This window comes from Eupeodes corollae, chromosome 1 (genome assembly GCF_945859685.1).
Source record: "Eupeodes corollae chromosome 1, idEupCoro1.1, whole genome shotgun sequence".
Lineage (NCBI taxonomy): Eukaryota > Metazoa > Arthropoda > Insecta > Diptera > Syrphidae > Eupeodes > Eupeodes corollae.
Window position 1 is genome coordinate 196,742,054 of NC_079147.1, and position 16,506 is coordinate 196,758,559.

At 34.8% G+C, this 16,506-nt stretch overlaps 1 protein-coding gene across 2 annotated transcripts in view; it reads left to right on the forward strand.

The window, feature by feature from the left end:
* Positions 1-1,521: 1,521 nt before the first annotated feature.
* The window catches only part of LOC129938768 (uncharacterized), a 108,565-nt gene continuing 93,580 nt past the window's right edge, over positions 1,522-16,506 (forward strand). The window contains exon 1 of one of the 2 annotated variants that reach the window (XM_056046506.1): positions 1,522-2,347. In XM_056046506.1, coding sequence (XP_055902481.1) covers positions 1,984-2,347 — 364 coding nt within the window. In that variant the 5' untranslated portion in view covers positions 1,522-1,983. The remainder of the gene's footprint in view (positions 2,348-16,506) is intronic. The other variant, XM_056046507.1, reaches the window with a different exon arrangement.

Below are 16,506 nucleotides of genomic sequence, written 5' to 3' on the forward strand. Positions count from 1 at the left end.
TTATTATTTTTGTTGTGACAAGCTTTTATGTATCAATTCGACTATCACCACCAATTTAACAATCACCTAAGCCAAATGCACCCCTGAAGTTTATTACTCTATGAATTATCTATTTTCTGCACTTTTCTAATTCATGTTTTGTGTAAAATAATATTATATTATAATACCAAAGTTTAATCCGTCTCTGTCATAATGTATTTTTTTGTTTTTGGGAATTAAAGAGTATCATGTAGCTTCAGCTAGAATTAAATACACGTTTTTTCTCCAAACTTCAACTGAAACCCGGGTTAAATTTTGACAAGGAAAGTTGTGTAGAAAATGAAATTAATCTAGTATCGAATATTTCTCCAAATTACAAATTGAAGGATTTTACTTTTTATAATTGTTCTTCTAAAGCCAAGTATACCCGATTGGAATATCTTCCAATATTGGCCGAACTGTCAAAAGTTTTCCAATAGCATCGAATTAAGTGACAATAGCATCCAATCCACTGTCATTAGTAAATTGACTGACAATCGTCTTTCAATCAATAAATTGTCTGTTAACACTGTTGAAACACTTTAAAAAGCAACATAATTATGGTAGGCTCAATTTACTTGACAGATGGCAGAGAATGAGAAAATTAAGTTTAGAAGTGAAAACAACTCGTGCAAAACATTTAAAAAAAATATAAAATATAAGAAATATAAAAAATAATTGAATACTCATAATGATCAGCGAAACGGAAGATGAGTTGCCACTAAAGAGATGTCGACTTCTTTCTCGTTATTTTGCCAATAAGGTGACTTTTTATTTCTTTCCATTTTTTTGTAATTTGAATTTCAAAATTCTGTAAAGTTTTGCTGTTATTTCCTGCTCAAAGACTTTTTGCTAATTAAAAGTTGGATGATGTTGCTTACAAGAACATACTCCAATATATTATAGGTAATAATACAATCATCCAATTGTTTAAAATACAAACATTTCGACGATTGCAAGAAGTCGGACCCTTTATGTGAAAAAATTGGCCAACACTTTGATACTTTTTTCTGTCACTTTTAAATGATAAAATTGGGTGTTTGCGCAGTTTGTAGAAAATTGGATAACATTTTTGTAGAAAAACCTGCTTATATTGTTTAGAATTAGCTTAACACCATTATACAAAATGCTTCTCATAATTTTTCTTTGAAGGTTATCGATTATTACAAAGCATAACTATTTGACACTTCAACTATGACCTTAGAAACGATATTTATTGATAAAAGAAAACATACGAATCATGAACTTTAGGAACGACAAAAGATTATAAATTAAAATGTCAATTTCAAACAGTGTTTACACGTATTCAAACATAACGATTTCAATTCATACCGGAAATATATTAAACATCCGCTCGCTCCCATAAAGCCAAACACTACAAATGTTTTATACTAAAATTATAACAACAACTGTCATAACTTTCCCATAAAAACAAAACCACTGACGTCATTCAAATCGAGTATCGAAGTAATAGTTGTCAAAAGAACAGTGCCTTTGCTTCTGTCAGTGGTATATTTTGTTTTAATTCAATTTTCCTCCTTTATTTTCTTTCAATTTCGTTTTTTCTTTCTCTCTCCCACTCAATATTGTATTCCTTTGGAAAAGTAGGAAAATTACCCAGAAAATTTTCTTCATCCAACTTCACTTCTGACAGTTCATCTCTTATCACCGTTGTGGAAAGTTTCAACTCGGAACGAAAGTCTACATCGCTGGACGTTGTGCGTCGTGTCCCCCCAAGAAAAAAGTGAAAAAAATAGAAAATCTCTCTTCGTGCGAAAAACCGTCCTGTTGATCATCCACCCCCAAGTGTTTCAGTTACAATTTCAGTGTAAAAAAGTCCCTCAATGTCCCAGAAGTTAAAGCTTGAATCTTACAACTAAATTATCCTCTCTGACCAGAATCGAAAACAATACCAATAAGAAACCAATTTCCCATTGTGAATATAATATACACCTCTACGCAATAATGAATCACCACAGAATCGTTATGAGTAAATTACTCCAAAGAACTTGCTTATCTTTAAACTACACCGCCGAGGTTCATACAAATCAAATCTCGGCTAAACGATGGCATTTGTCTAAGCAAAAACCCACTGTAGTGAGGAATTCGGATTCTATGACGACAGCTCTCAATGAATGGCATGCTTCTAAGAGATTCTATTCGAAATTCTCATCCAAACAACATCCAACTACATCTTTGGGAGCAGCACCTCCTCTATGCGAGGAGAAGGCCTACGAACTTGTGTTGGCTTTGAAAGATGCCGAACGTTCATCGCTTAAAATAGCTTTGGACAAGTACGATGCCTTGAAACTCAAGGAAGGCTTCGAGGGTAAGTTCACGCTTGTTTACCACCTCCCTGCATGTTCCAAAACTGGAGAGGAGGGGCAATTTGTTTACTTAATTTTGTTTTTGTCTTGTCGTCGTCGTAGTCGTAGTTGTGTTTTCCTTTCATAGATTTCCTATTTAACGCACTAATTGTTATTTTATTCACTATCATGCCTCTGGAATGAATCACAGATGTAAATTTCAGATACATACCGTCAACTGCTTTGAGATTCGAATGAAATCATCTCTAAATTTGAGATTTGCGTTCAAGAAAACGAAGAGGAAGCAAGGTGAATGAGCGGTGAGAGTTTGGATAAACATCCTCGCTTGGTTTTTGGTTTATGGTTTTCGTCGTTTTCATATCTTTTTCACCAGGAAACGGGATTTATGATATTTTTTTTTGGTTGTTTCCAAGGGATACAGAGGTTTTTGTTGAAATATTTTTGCAGTTTGCCTTAACACCTGCGTCTCTCTTTCATTCTCTTCCTTTCCCGAACAACGTGTTCGTCCTTTTGTTCCCTATGGAACTTTTCTTGAGCTCAAGTTTTTGCCAACATGTAGAGGTACGAGTACGCAACAGTGTGTACATCTTGTCTGTCGGTATCAGGAAATGGCTTTGAAATGAAGAGGAAGTTAAACATTTACGATGCGGCAAAGTAGATACAAAGCAGCGTTGGGTGCGGAGGAGTTGAAGCTTTGCGTCGTGGGTAGAATTGCCGCTAAAACGAATGTGCTTTCGTATTCAATTAACGTCTTCATCGTTGTGTAGTCTTTGTTTTTGTTTTTGTAAGGACATTCACAGTACACATCTGGCGCGAAGGAAGGATGTTTTTTTTTTTTTACTGATGGTTCTACAAAACTCCTTCATCGTATCGCAAATTCTAGAGAGAAAGACTTCTCATCTCATGATAATATATGAATGATTTGTTTGATGAAGAAATTTTGTTTTAACTGTCTTGAGAGGAGCAGCGAGGAAGCTGTGATGATGAAAGAAGAGAGAGGGAGTTAGAATTAAATCAAACAAGGTACATTTTGATGTGTGTTGGGATTGGTTGCAAATGTTAGGTGGAGGCACCTTCTTGTACAAAGGAAAGATATTCTCCAACTTTGTGAATGATGATATGTTAAGCGATTTTAAGGAATTCTTTGAAATGAATATGCGTATGTGCGTTTAGGAAATGTTGAGTTGGGGGGGGAGAAGGTTAGCAATTATTTACTTCTATTTTTAAGAGCATGTATCTAATTAATTTGGGTTGCTGAAAATTTATGAAAATAAGATCCAAAAAGCTATTAGGTTTACGACATATGTAGGTGGAAAAGTGTTTGGTCTTTTAAGATGGAACATGCTTCTATTAATTTTAAGGGATCGTAATGTAAACGAAATCGATATCATGTATGTACATAGGTAATATGGCGAAAATAGGAACAAATAGCTGTGTTATTGTAGCGGTTATTATATTGCCAATCTATTCAACGTTTGATCTTGTGAGTAAACAAAACTCATTTGTAATATTATGCACTCAACAGATAGCAACTACAAAATTTGCTGGCCAACAAAATAGCGGGCGATCCATGAGAGAGATAGCAAAAGTCATTGGGCGCTCTTCCAGAGTAGTATGGAATGCTATAAACTCCAAAAATGTTAAAGAAACCAGAGAGCGTCCGTCTAAAATCTAAAATGAAATCCGTTTATATCATCAAAAGAACTGCAGCGAGAAATACGAACGTCAGTTAGTTCTAGAACTTTTCGTCGTATCTTGCAAGATGCTAGCCTTCATGCACGATCTCCAAGGAAGGTGCCCTTACTAACAAAAATACACATCCAGAAGCAGATCTGTTTTGCAAAAAGGCATCAGATGAAAGACGACCCATTTCAGGCCAAGCAGCAGTGGAATAATGTGCTTTAGAGCGACGAAACGAAAATAAATTTATTCGGAATGGATAGAAAACAATTTGTTCGTCGCCCAAAGTGCGAGGCCTACATTCCGCGGCACACAAAACCAACCGTGGAGCATGGAGTTGGCAGCATAATGTTATGGGGTTGTTTTTATTGGTGAGGCTTTGGTCCAATATTCATTATAGATGGCATAATGATAAAGAAGTCGTATGTGGACATATTGCAAAATGTTATGCTTCCGTCGGCTGACAAAAAATGCCACTTAAATGGCATTTCCAGCAACACAACGACATTAAGCATACGGCAAAATCAACAAAGCTCTGAAGTCAGCGAAACAAATTGGACGTTATGGAGTGGTCTTCTCAATCATCGGATCTAAATGCTATTGAAAACCTCTGGAATGAACTGAAGATTGAGGTTAGTAAGCATAAACCTACTAACAAAGCGGATCTATGGAGAATTGTCCAAGAAGTGTGGTATGGGATTATACAAGAAAAGTGCAAGAAGCTGGTAGACTCTATGCCAAATCGAATCGATGCAGTGTTGAAAAATAAAGGTTTTCCAACAAAATATTAAATATTCATTGCTAATAAATCAAAAAAAACTGCATTGGTTATCAAAGTTTGTTGTTTTTTGTTAAATTAATCAAGTGTTGCTATTATTATGACCAACTTGTTGGGAAGCCTAAGGGAAATTGACTATGAAGTTTTGCACACCTTTTTTAGTTTTTAAAAAACTGTATATAAAATAGATAAAGAACATACTTACCACTAATATATAACACTTATATTTTTTAATATCTGCCTAATGTGAGTTCTACACACAATTTTAGCAAAAATTAGAGAGTGTTGCTATTATTTTGGCTATATCTGTATGAATAAGCGTAAAAATTGTCTCAATATTTTCTATTCATTACCCTTGTTTTGTTGGAAAATCTATCAATAGTATAGTAGGGTTTTACACAAACAACAAAAACAATATCCATAGTTTGAATACTACCGATAAAAGTTAAAGTAGAATCTTACTACGGATGGGTTTTTGACATTTATACGAGTATCGGATGGATCTTATGTGATTTCATTCTCAAATGTTGGTACGATTGATATTGCAATCGTATCTCAATGGCTGTGTTCGTTGAGTAGTTGTGCATTTGGAATTATGTGTTTTCCATTGGCGAACAAAAATCAATCTGTTACTGTTGATATTATTTACTTTTGTTAATGAAAATGAACTAACTAGGCTTATTTTGCTAGAATAGAAAAGATAATTAAGTTTTGCTATGTTTCCACTAAAGGTTTATGTCACTTTAAATTAAATAAATCTTTTTGGTGTTTCCACCGCACAAGAAGATTTAAAAATGATTAAGTTTGACAGGCCTTTCTAAAATGCAAATGGTGTTTCGATGTTTCTTACGAAGTGAAAGTGAGATAGTTTAATTCGTGTTAAACAATGAAGAATACGCTACCATGTGCAATTCTATTTTTTAATTTAACTAAAACAAAACTATTTTTTGGACACAAACATGCAAATAAATGTACCAAAATGCATTATCTGTAAAACTAACTCCTCCATACAGGTTTTTCTTAACAAATTTTGAATCGACTCCGATCTCCGACCGGAATCGAGTCAAATCAAGCTCATTTTAACTCGATTAAGTTATAAAAAGAATTGAGACGAGGTTCTAGTTCACTTCAATACCACATGTTAATGTAGTAGTCTACGAACAAACCCCCTTCTTGAAGTTTTTATTTTATGTCTAAGCTGCAATTGTTAAATGAACTATTTTTACAGAATCTCAATTTCCAGATGTTTTCTTACCAATTTCTTCTTGACAATTACCCATTTTACTTTTTAATTTTAACTTTTTATTTTCACAAAACTTTCTTCTATTTGTGTGTTTTTTTAAATTATTTTTCTGACAGAACTCTTTCAGTTGTAACAAGTTTTTAATACAAAAATCTGGCTACTGCCAGAATGCCAAAAACACGGGTGTTGATTCAAAGTTGTATGCCACTTTTCAGCAACAAGGTGTTTCTATTATTGAAAAAATAACAAGAAATCTATCCGGGCCGGATCATTGGTTTCCATGCGCTCTACGTGACCCAACCTCCTTAGTCGTTGGACTTTTACCCTTCTGGTTAAGTCTACATACTTTTTTCTCGAACCGACCCAAGGTGCTTTCATCCGCTTTTGTCATAGTCCATGCTTCTGCACCATATAGCAGGACGGGGATGATAAGGGTCTTATATAGCTACACTTTGGTAATTCCAGAGAGGACTTTTTCACTCAATTCCTTTGTTAGCCCAAAGAAACAGCGGTTAGCAAGAGTTATTCTTCGTTTGATCTCAGGGCTAATGTTGATTGCCGCGTTTACAGCGGAGCCTAGAAAGTTCTTGACTACCTCAAAGTTACGTCTGTTGATGGTGACGTTTAAACCAAGACGTCGGTGTTGTATGTCCTTTCTTGACGACAGCATGTACTTTGTTTTGCCCTCATTAACTGTTAAACCAATTTTTGCCGCCTCTGCCTCAATACTTACAAAAGCCCCATTGACATCACGCTGAGTTCTTTCGATTATGTCAATGTCATCAGCATAGGCTAGTTGTTGGACAGACTTTTGAAAGATAGTGACTCTAGAGTTAACGTGTGAGCTCTGCACTATTCATTCAAGTACGATGTTAAAAAAATCATATGACAGCACATCACCTTCTCTCAAACCTTTTTTGACATCGAAAGGTTCTGTTAAGTTTTTCAACCTTTATGGAGCAGCGTGAATTCTCCATGGTCATCGTGCACAAACGGACGAGTTTGGCAGGGATACCAAAACTAGACATGGCTCTATACAGCTCGTCCCTGTAGATGCTGTCATATGCGGCCTTGAAACCGATGAAGAGATGGTGGGTGTCGATTTAGTGTTCTTGGATTTTTTCCAGGATCTGCCGTAATGTGAATATTTGATCGACTGTGGACTTTCCTGGTCTAAAACCAGACTGATAAGGACCTATCAGGTTGCTGACGAAAGGGTTTAAACGTTCACATACTAGGCGATGTTAAGAATGCTGATTCCTCTATAGTTGGTGCAGTTCAAAGGATCTTTTTTGTTCAGGATGGGGGAATCAATACTGAAGTTCCATTCATCGGGAATGCGTTTTTCCGACGATATTTTACAGATAAGTTGGTGCATTCTCCTAACCAACTTATCTCCAGCTGCTTTAAAGAGCTCGGCATTCAAGCCATCCACTCCAGCGGCTTTATTTGACTTCAGCTTAGATATGGCAATCTTTACTTCGTCTAAGTCGGGAGGACGGGATTGTTAGCTTTCGTTGTCTATTTTGATTGGATCATCCTGCTTGGTAGCGGAATTTGGTTCGTCGTCGCCGTTAGACAATCTGCAGAAGTAATCCTTCCATATCCTCAGCATTGACTGCGGTTCCACTATGATGTTTTCACTTTGGCCCCTTTGCAGCCTTCGTTTCGAGGTTTGTGTACTTGTGAGTTTTTTTTTCACCTGTTCATAAAACTTTCGAACTCTATTCCTGCTTTTAAACCTCTCAACATCATAAAACGCACGCTTCTCATGCTCTCTCTTTTTCCTTCTGAGAAGTCGATGTTCTTCACGCCTCTTCTGATCATAGAGCTCACGAGCAGCTCTCGTCCTTTTATGCAGCGCCGCCGCTTTGGGTGCCTGTTGTTTGGCTGCATTTGCCTACCGACATTCCTAATCAAACCAGGGGTTCCTTTTTGGTGGTTTCTTAAAACCCAGCACATCAGTGGCGGCTTCTCTGATTGCATCTTGGCAATGTTGCCACTGGTTTTCGATACATTGTATTGGCGGCAGTAAACTTCGAGAGAGGTTACTTGAAACTCGGTCGGAAAAGGATTGGGCGATCTCTTGCGATTGTAGCCGTTCGACGTAGTACCTTCTGCCAGCATATCCCTGTATTGCCTTGGGTCTGGAAACCCGAAGTGCTACCTTGGCTACAACAAGGTAAATGTCCGAGTCGATGTTAGCTCCTCGGAAAGTTCGGACATCCATGAGGCTCGAAGCATGTCTGGCGTCGATCGCAATATGGTCAATCTGGTTGACGGTAGATAGATCTGGAGAATTCCAAGTTCCTTTGTGGATGTTGAGGTGTGGAAAACGCGTACTTGCTACCATGACGTTTCTCCCCGCAGCAAAATCTATGAGCCTGAATCCGTTGTCGGAAGTGTCGTCGTGCAGGCTGTTTTCCCGATTATTCCACCAAAGATGTCATCCCTTCCTAGCTTGGCATTAAAATCGACTAGGACAATTTTAATATCGCAGCTCATATGTTTTGTCTAGGAGCTCGAAGAACATATCTTTGGTGTTATCATCCTTCTCTTCTGTTTTTGCCGAATTCAGCCTTGATGCGGATGGTCATGAGGCGCTCGTTGATGCTCAATACTTCTTGCCTAAGTCTGGCTCCTTTGACAAAGCCGCATCCAAATAAGCGCTGTTGGTTTTCTCGGTAGCAGTCACCATAGTAAATATTGCAGTTTTTCATCCGTTGATTGCATCTCGGTATATCCTCCGCTGCCGTCTGGATAAGGAAAGGTGCCTTAGTGGAAAACCTCTCTCCCCTCTCGCCTGCTGCCCCCAAAAACTTTCCACTGGGGTTGCAACCCAATCTCCAGCTGAGGTACTAGGCACTCGATGTTCACAACGGGGAGGTGAGAGCAGGAATTGATAGACAGAGGTGGGTTTTGAGAAAAACATGTGGACCCTTGTGTCCTCTTCAATGCACATGTCTACCATTTGAACATCAATGTGATTGAATGAAAATGTGATTACAGAATTTTAAATAAATTATGCATGCATAACACAAAATTGATTATTAATAAAATTATGCAAAATTATTCTACCAAATGCAATATAACAAAAATCAAAAATGCCTACAAAACTAATAATGTCACATTTTCTTTAGGTGCACCTAGGCGTATACGCAATTTTTTTAATTTTTAATTTCAGCTAATTTTGTTTCTTATTAAAATTATGAAAATACCAAGTTCTCATTTAAGTCAAAAGGCAAACATATGTAGATAACAGAGAAAAGTTTTTTTCTTAATTTTGATTACATAGCACTTTGTAGGGTTACAACAAAACTTCATGCCAAAGAATTAGATATTCACTTTAAACTAGACCACTCCTTGAAGCGATTCTGAATTTCATCTCAATTGTTTTTATTTGGACAGCAAAAACAACATAAAATGTGTATCTTGCATCTAAAACTAAATTGCTGAGAAAAAAATGTATGCACTATCTATTTATTATTCAGAATATTAACAATATTTTTGTAAATTCTATGCAAATTTGCAAGATGAAAATAACAAAAAAACGTGCTCGATGTATATTTTATTTCTTTCAACAAATACTTTTTTTAAGGTCGATTTTTGATGTTTTCATGGGGTCATAGAGGTGTGCACTGAGCAGTGCATAACATGTATAAAATATTTATGAAAACACATTTTTTGTTTGATCTTATTTCTAACAATAGAAAAAAAACTAATATTGATTTAAATATTTGTTTATTTTTTGTATTTTCGTCAGGACTTGAATACAAATAAAATACCTATAAAAAAATAGAAGAAGAATTTGTGCTGCATAATTTATGTAGATACGTTTTAATATTTATTGAAAAGTTTTTATTTAAAGAAAGGAGAAAAATGCACGAACTGCAAATTCTTATACTTCTCTATGGTGGTAACTACTTACAGTTCACGTGGTAAGCAAAAAAGTTTTAAAATTGAAAAGTTATTAAAAAGTTTGATTTAGTTTTTATGGTCTCTTCTGTTTTTATCTGTGTCAGCGAATTTCAAAGGGTGTACACACAATTTGGTGTTTTGTGTTGACAGTTGTTAAAAAAACAATAAAATTAGTAAAAATCATGGATTGCATATTAAATTGTTCAACATTTATCCAGTCTTACATTTTTTAAATACCGAATTTGAATAACTGACTAAATGTTTCAAATTGACTCAATTTATAGGACATTTATATTTTAATCAGTCAATAATCTGACAGTTGACATTTGATTGTTATCGTGACCAGGGGCCCATTTCATAAAAATTGACAATTATGACAGGTGACATAAACAATTTAACAATTTTGTAGAAATGTAAGAAAATACTCGACAATTGTCATATTTTAATTTTATAAAGAAATTGTCTCGACAATCTATTGTTAAGTATTTTTCCACAATTTTCAGGAATTTTCCGACAAATATGTACAAACAATTGTTTTATGAAATTGTTGACAGTGTTGTGTGTTGACAGTGAAACGCCCTTAAATGATAAACAATATATTTTCTAGTGAATGTAAAAGTGATGAAGATTCTCAGTTGGATCTGCGTGTAAAAGTTCGAATCGGAATTTTAAGCAAAGAGTAAATAATGATTTTCGAATAGTTAAAAGGTATCTCAAAAGTGCTTCCAGTCCTTACTTGATGCATTGCGTTGAGCCCTTTCTCCTGTTCTGCAATATCCTTCAATTTATTACCCTTTATATAATACCTCAAAGTTTCCTTAAATTTTCGGAATAAATAAAGTATAGTACACTTAGTATTTGAGAATATTATTCAATAATGTTTTATGCATTTCACATAATTTTGCTAAAACGACAAAATTGGTCGAAAAATGATGAAAATTTTAACAAAATGCAAAAGTTTTGTTTTACATCTTTTCATTGGTAATTAGGACAATGATAAATTTGTCATGAAAAATGTCAGTATATGAAAATAATAGAATAATAATAGAATACTTTATAGAATACACATTTGTCAGACAATTGTGACAAATTTGTAGAACTATCACATTTCAATTTTTTTTGTGAAATAGTGCGTAGTAGAGAATTAAGTGTAAACATAATTCTTAATTCATTGTAACGTTGGTTTCCATTTCTTTTACTTATTTTAAAATTGTAAGTTTCGATATAGGACGTGGAAAGTCGAACAGAAAATACTCTTGACTTGTTTTTTACCTCTGACCCTGATAACTGATAGGTTATTGTGTTAAAACTTCTAATTTTTCGTGTCAAAACGCTACACTTAAGAAAAAAGCTCCTACAACAACAGTTTAGCAATTCGAGAAACCCAACTGGGACACCAGCGCTGATATGATCACAAGTTTGATTTTATTGGGAATGAGAACTCATATGCCAAACAGGGTTAAAAGCATCAGAGCTTAGGAAAACGCATAGTTTGATTAGAGTTGTAAAGAATTGATAAGAGTTAATGAAGTAAGTTTCTGTTTTTTTAAGACCATCCTAGCCGAGCAAAACCCGGAGAAATTTCTAGCAAGCCAGGAGTGTCTATAAAGCCTATATTCGACCGACCAATTTTTTGAGAAATGCTTCCTCTTCCTCGGTTCCTACGCTCGTTGTTAATGATACTTCATTTGCTAGCTCTCTAAAAAAAAGCTAATCTCTTTGCTGGGCAGTTTACTGCCAGTGAGTTTTAGATAAAACCCTCCTTCGATGTATTGGAAAATACCTTTTTGACCGTTCAATACAAGTAGTAGACCATTAAATAAACACTGGTGTGCCCCAAGGCTCCGTTTTGTCTCCGACAATCTTTATCATTTTTATTAATGATCTCTTGTCTGCAGCTTCTTATCCATTGAATTGTTGCGCTCTCATATTCGTTTTCAGATTCATATCCCTCTTTTTTCGGACTTTGAACTGCAACAACAAAATATGATAATGTCATTAAATTCCTACCTAAACAGGATTGTATAGTGGGAACAAAAAACCTATAATTCAACGCCTCGAAAACTTATTGCTGTCTTATATTGTAAATTTTAATTTTAATTTATTTATTCAGCTTAATACAAGCTATAACTTAACATAACTTAACTTAACTTAACACTAGCTTAACATTTTTTTTTTTTTTAAGTTCTTGTTATCAGTTTTCAACATTATTCATGTTGGCCCTAAGGCCCACATAAAAGCTCTTTTATGTACAAGAACTTACAATTTTGATTTTAATAGACTTAAAATTACAAGGGGCGAGGAATTCGGACTCAAAAAGGGGAAAAGTAAAGGGTATGTTTCAGATGGGATTTGGAAATGTTAAAATCGAAGACTACCATAGCAGCCTTGCAGTGACGAGGAATTTTGGACATTGGTTCAACGTGCCCGTAATTAGTGCAGTGATGAGGGATGTAGAAAAGCGAAACAGATCACAGATTTTGAGGATTGGTGTTAAGATGAATATCACTCAGGAGTGCCGGGGAATCTATATTGCCCATTAACAATTGGTGATGTATAAGGGTTGTAGTCGATCGGCATAAGGAGGCAAATTGGATTTATCATCCCAGGGGAGGTCACGTAAGGCAAATCGAACGAAACGTCTTTGAACATTTTCAATTCTGAGTGAATGGTTTTCATAAAAGAGACACCATACTTGGCACGCATATTCAAGATGAGGACCATATCTTAATAAAACCGGGAGATCTATTAACTTTATTAATAATTTGCTCAAAATAGGAATGGAAATTAAAGCAAGACATACCGCCCTTGCCATTATCTATTGATGACACTTCCATAAATGAGACTGAACATTTCGATATCCTCGGTATGTGTGTCACCAACCAACCAACCTCTTGTGGAACGATCACATACTAGATGTCGATGTCGATGTTCTTAAGGCGAAGCAAGAATTTTGTTTCCCCCTCTGATTTGGCTGTTATCTCCAAGACTTACATACCTCCAAATCTTGAGTATAACGCTTATCTCTGGGCTGGTCAGCTCGACTAGCAAATTATTCATTGGTCTGCTTTGTTTTAAATTTCAGTTTTAATTATATATTGATATTTACATACATAATCAGTTTTCTAAATCTGCAAATTTCCTTCAGATAGTTGACAATATTTGTCCAATCTGGTCCACCCAATATTAGAATTGTCTCTTGTAGAGTGAGAGAGAATTTTATTTAAATATGAGAATCGCTTGTATTTGAAAATTGGACATACGCTTATAAAATGGAGGAGTCTTCTTTGAATTTATAGTTTCAGAGTGTACAGAACCGGTTTAAAATCGCATTGCTTGGTCTACCGTTAAGACATAAGACTACGCATCTTGCTTTGAAAATTAAAGAAATATCTTTGTAGCCTAAAGAATTGTTGAAATAGTAACTGGATGTATAATATTCGACTTTCTTATTCAATAGCTGTTTTTCTAAGTTGATTCCGAACCGAATCTTCATTTAGCTGGATAATTTTAATTAATTATTTCTTTTACATCAATAATATTACATGTATCAATTTGCATATCTTCACCAAATGAAGTGGCAATTCGTTGCCATTTATCATAGCACCAATCTTTGTTCCTTATTCTTATAGCAGCATCATTTTGCTCAATCGCTCATCTGGGAAGCCCAAGACTTTAATAATATAATCCGCTTGTAGTTTAAAGGTGCTAGTAAATAACTATGGTAAGCCAGTTTCTAGGTAAATCGCATAATTCGGAGTTTTAATTGGTAGGTTGAAGATTTTTTTGATGAAACTCCTCTGAAATTTTTTAATTTCCTCAAACTCTTCCATTCCCCAAACTTCAGCTGCAGAACATTAAATGGACCTTACAACTGAATTAAAAATTTGGTATTTGGGAGACAATCAAATTAGGTTGTTCGTGAAAATCTCTCTCCATGTTAAGTTTATTAGACTTTGTTATGTTTTTGCTTTAATGTCAAGATGCCTACTAAAATTCAGCTGTTGGTTAAGGTTCACTCGAAGATATCTATATTCGTTTGTCACTTCCAAACTTCTTCTGTTGTACTTCCAATTACTTTCGGATTCATTTCGATTGGATCACGAAAAGATCATTATTTTTGATTTTTCTGTATTGATTTGTAATCCCCATTTATCGCAGTATGCAGACAGTCGGTTTATTATCATCTGAAGATTTTCTTCCGATAATATGACCATGTCGTATGCAAATAGTAACACATTTCTGCGGATTCCGGGCATTCTAATTCCTCCAGGCAAGTGGTTACCAATGTCATTAATGAATAGTGAAAATAAAAGTGCACTAAGCGGGCAACCTTGTTGGACACCAGAATCAGTACTAAACCATTCAGAATATTGCCTTCCATCCCAGACGTTAGCTTTATGTTGCTTTTCTGCTTATTTTAAAGAGTTTGGAGATTCCTTGTATATGTGCTCCATCTAATAGCAGCTGAGTTATACATCGCCCTTTTACTTCTGGGTCAGTGCTTTCAGATGGAAGGGAGACAAAATTATTTTTACCCTTTAGTTCACGGCTTTGTGCTTCGAGTTGTTCCTCTAACAATACGCATCTTGCCTCGAATTGATGAACTTTCTGAGCTAAGTTTTAATTTTGTTTTCTCAAGTAGGTTATCTCTGAATTTAGTGCATTGAGATCCTCGTCGGATACCAAGTTTGCAGTTGCCTTTTGAAGTTCATTATGCAGGGAATCATCGACGATGTATTTAATTTTTTGCAAATCTGAATCTAATATCGACATTTTTGAATTATTTTTAAAAAAAATTCTTGATCTATTATTAGCTTTTGCGGTTTGCTCGTTGCCGTCGGGTGAAGTTAGATAACTCTTACGCTTATTGTTAATCAGATCCAGATAGCAGATATTTTAAACGATTTTAGATTTTATAATGTATTACCTGTTTTATAAATCTGAGCAAATTTTGTAGATACTTAGATATTTTTACTTTTAAACTGACTTAATAAAAAAAGTACGGGCGAGATAAATGTTTACAACTTTTCACTTTCACAGCAGCGTCGCCAGAACGTATTGAACTTAGAGCATTGATTGATGATTCGGTCATTCGGTTATTCACTTCGCTTGAACACCGTCCTAAGTGTTCTTATCTAAACCTTTTTTTTCGTTATTTTCATGGTTTATTCGCTTCAAAAATAGCCAGCTCCATTCCTCCCCTTAAACAGTTCAACCGTAATACTCGCGCTTCTAGGAATCCACATCCATCAGTTTATCCTCATATACAAAGATTCGTTCTTTAGCCGTACTACGTGAATGCCTTATCACACCCTGTCTTTCTCAGTGCTAATGTGCACTGACATCTCCTTTCAAACCCTCTTTCCACTTCCCAGTGGTCCCACAGTGTCTCTGCATAATAAAGATAGTGATATCCACTTTAGTGTTCTCTTTTTATAAAAAAACAAAGAGAAAATTGGATGAAACAATTTGTTTATATTTCTAAAAATGCAGAAATCTTTAAGATTCTGGAAGTATACATAAACAGCCCAATTGTTTTGCTAATTTTTTCAACGAAATTTCAGCTGAACGCTTCTTATTTTCACTTATAAAAATCATGCAAACCTTAATACCAAATTTAAAATGAAAAGTTCGCAACGTAAGACATTCAATCAACAATTTAATTTTAAATTAATCAACATTCACAAGAACTTTTAATCAAGACTTTGAATAATTTATGTGCACATCCTTTGACCTCTGTTTTTTAAATCTAATTTGTAACAATACTTCAAAAATAAAAAGTTCCTTGATATCTTTCCCTATGATTTTAATTCATTTTCCTTTTCATTAGCAATTTTACAGCTGTATAGCAATAGTTACTAGCAATAATAAGAACTATAGAACTAAAAGTAAATATCAAGAAAATTCTTCTTCCTCTGAAAAAATAAAATACAAAATAAAAATTAACATAAAATTACAAAATCGTTTTCTCATTTCATTAAGCTTTGAGGATTTTCAACATCCAGAGAACACTTTCCACTGCTGTTCTTTCCGTATCCGTGTTCTTATCGTATTTGCAATAAAATTACATTTTAATCAAGATAACCTTTTGATGCAAGACATCAAGAATATGATGCATAAATTAAGACCGTATAGAACTTTTTTTCCTTCTTTACAAAATATACATATGTTGGAATATTGGGAATGCAAACTAATTGCAAGTAAAAGTTCTTATAAGGATGTTTTGAAAGGGAGAAAAGAAGGTGGACTATTATGCAAATTAGATGCTTATAGATAGAAACAGAAGTTTATAGGGAGTAGAAAAGGAAATTTCCAAAGTTCAAGAGTTTACTTAAGGAATGTGATTTTTCGCCTGAAGAAAGTTTAAATAGGAAATAGTTAGTCAAGAATGAATATAAGAACTATATATGAACTATTATTATGCATGCTAAAGCAACAAGTTGAAAAATGTTAAGCTTATAAGAAAAAGAAGAAGAAAAAAAAGAAGTTAAGGAGAAAGTTTAAGTTTAGATGCAGATGCAGAGCATAAGGCATCTTGT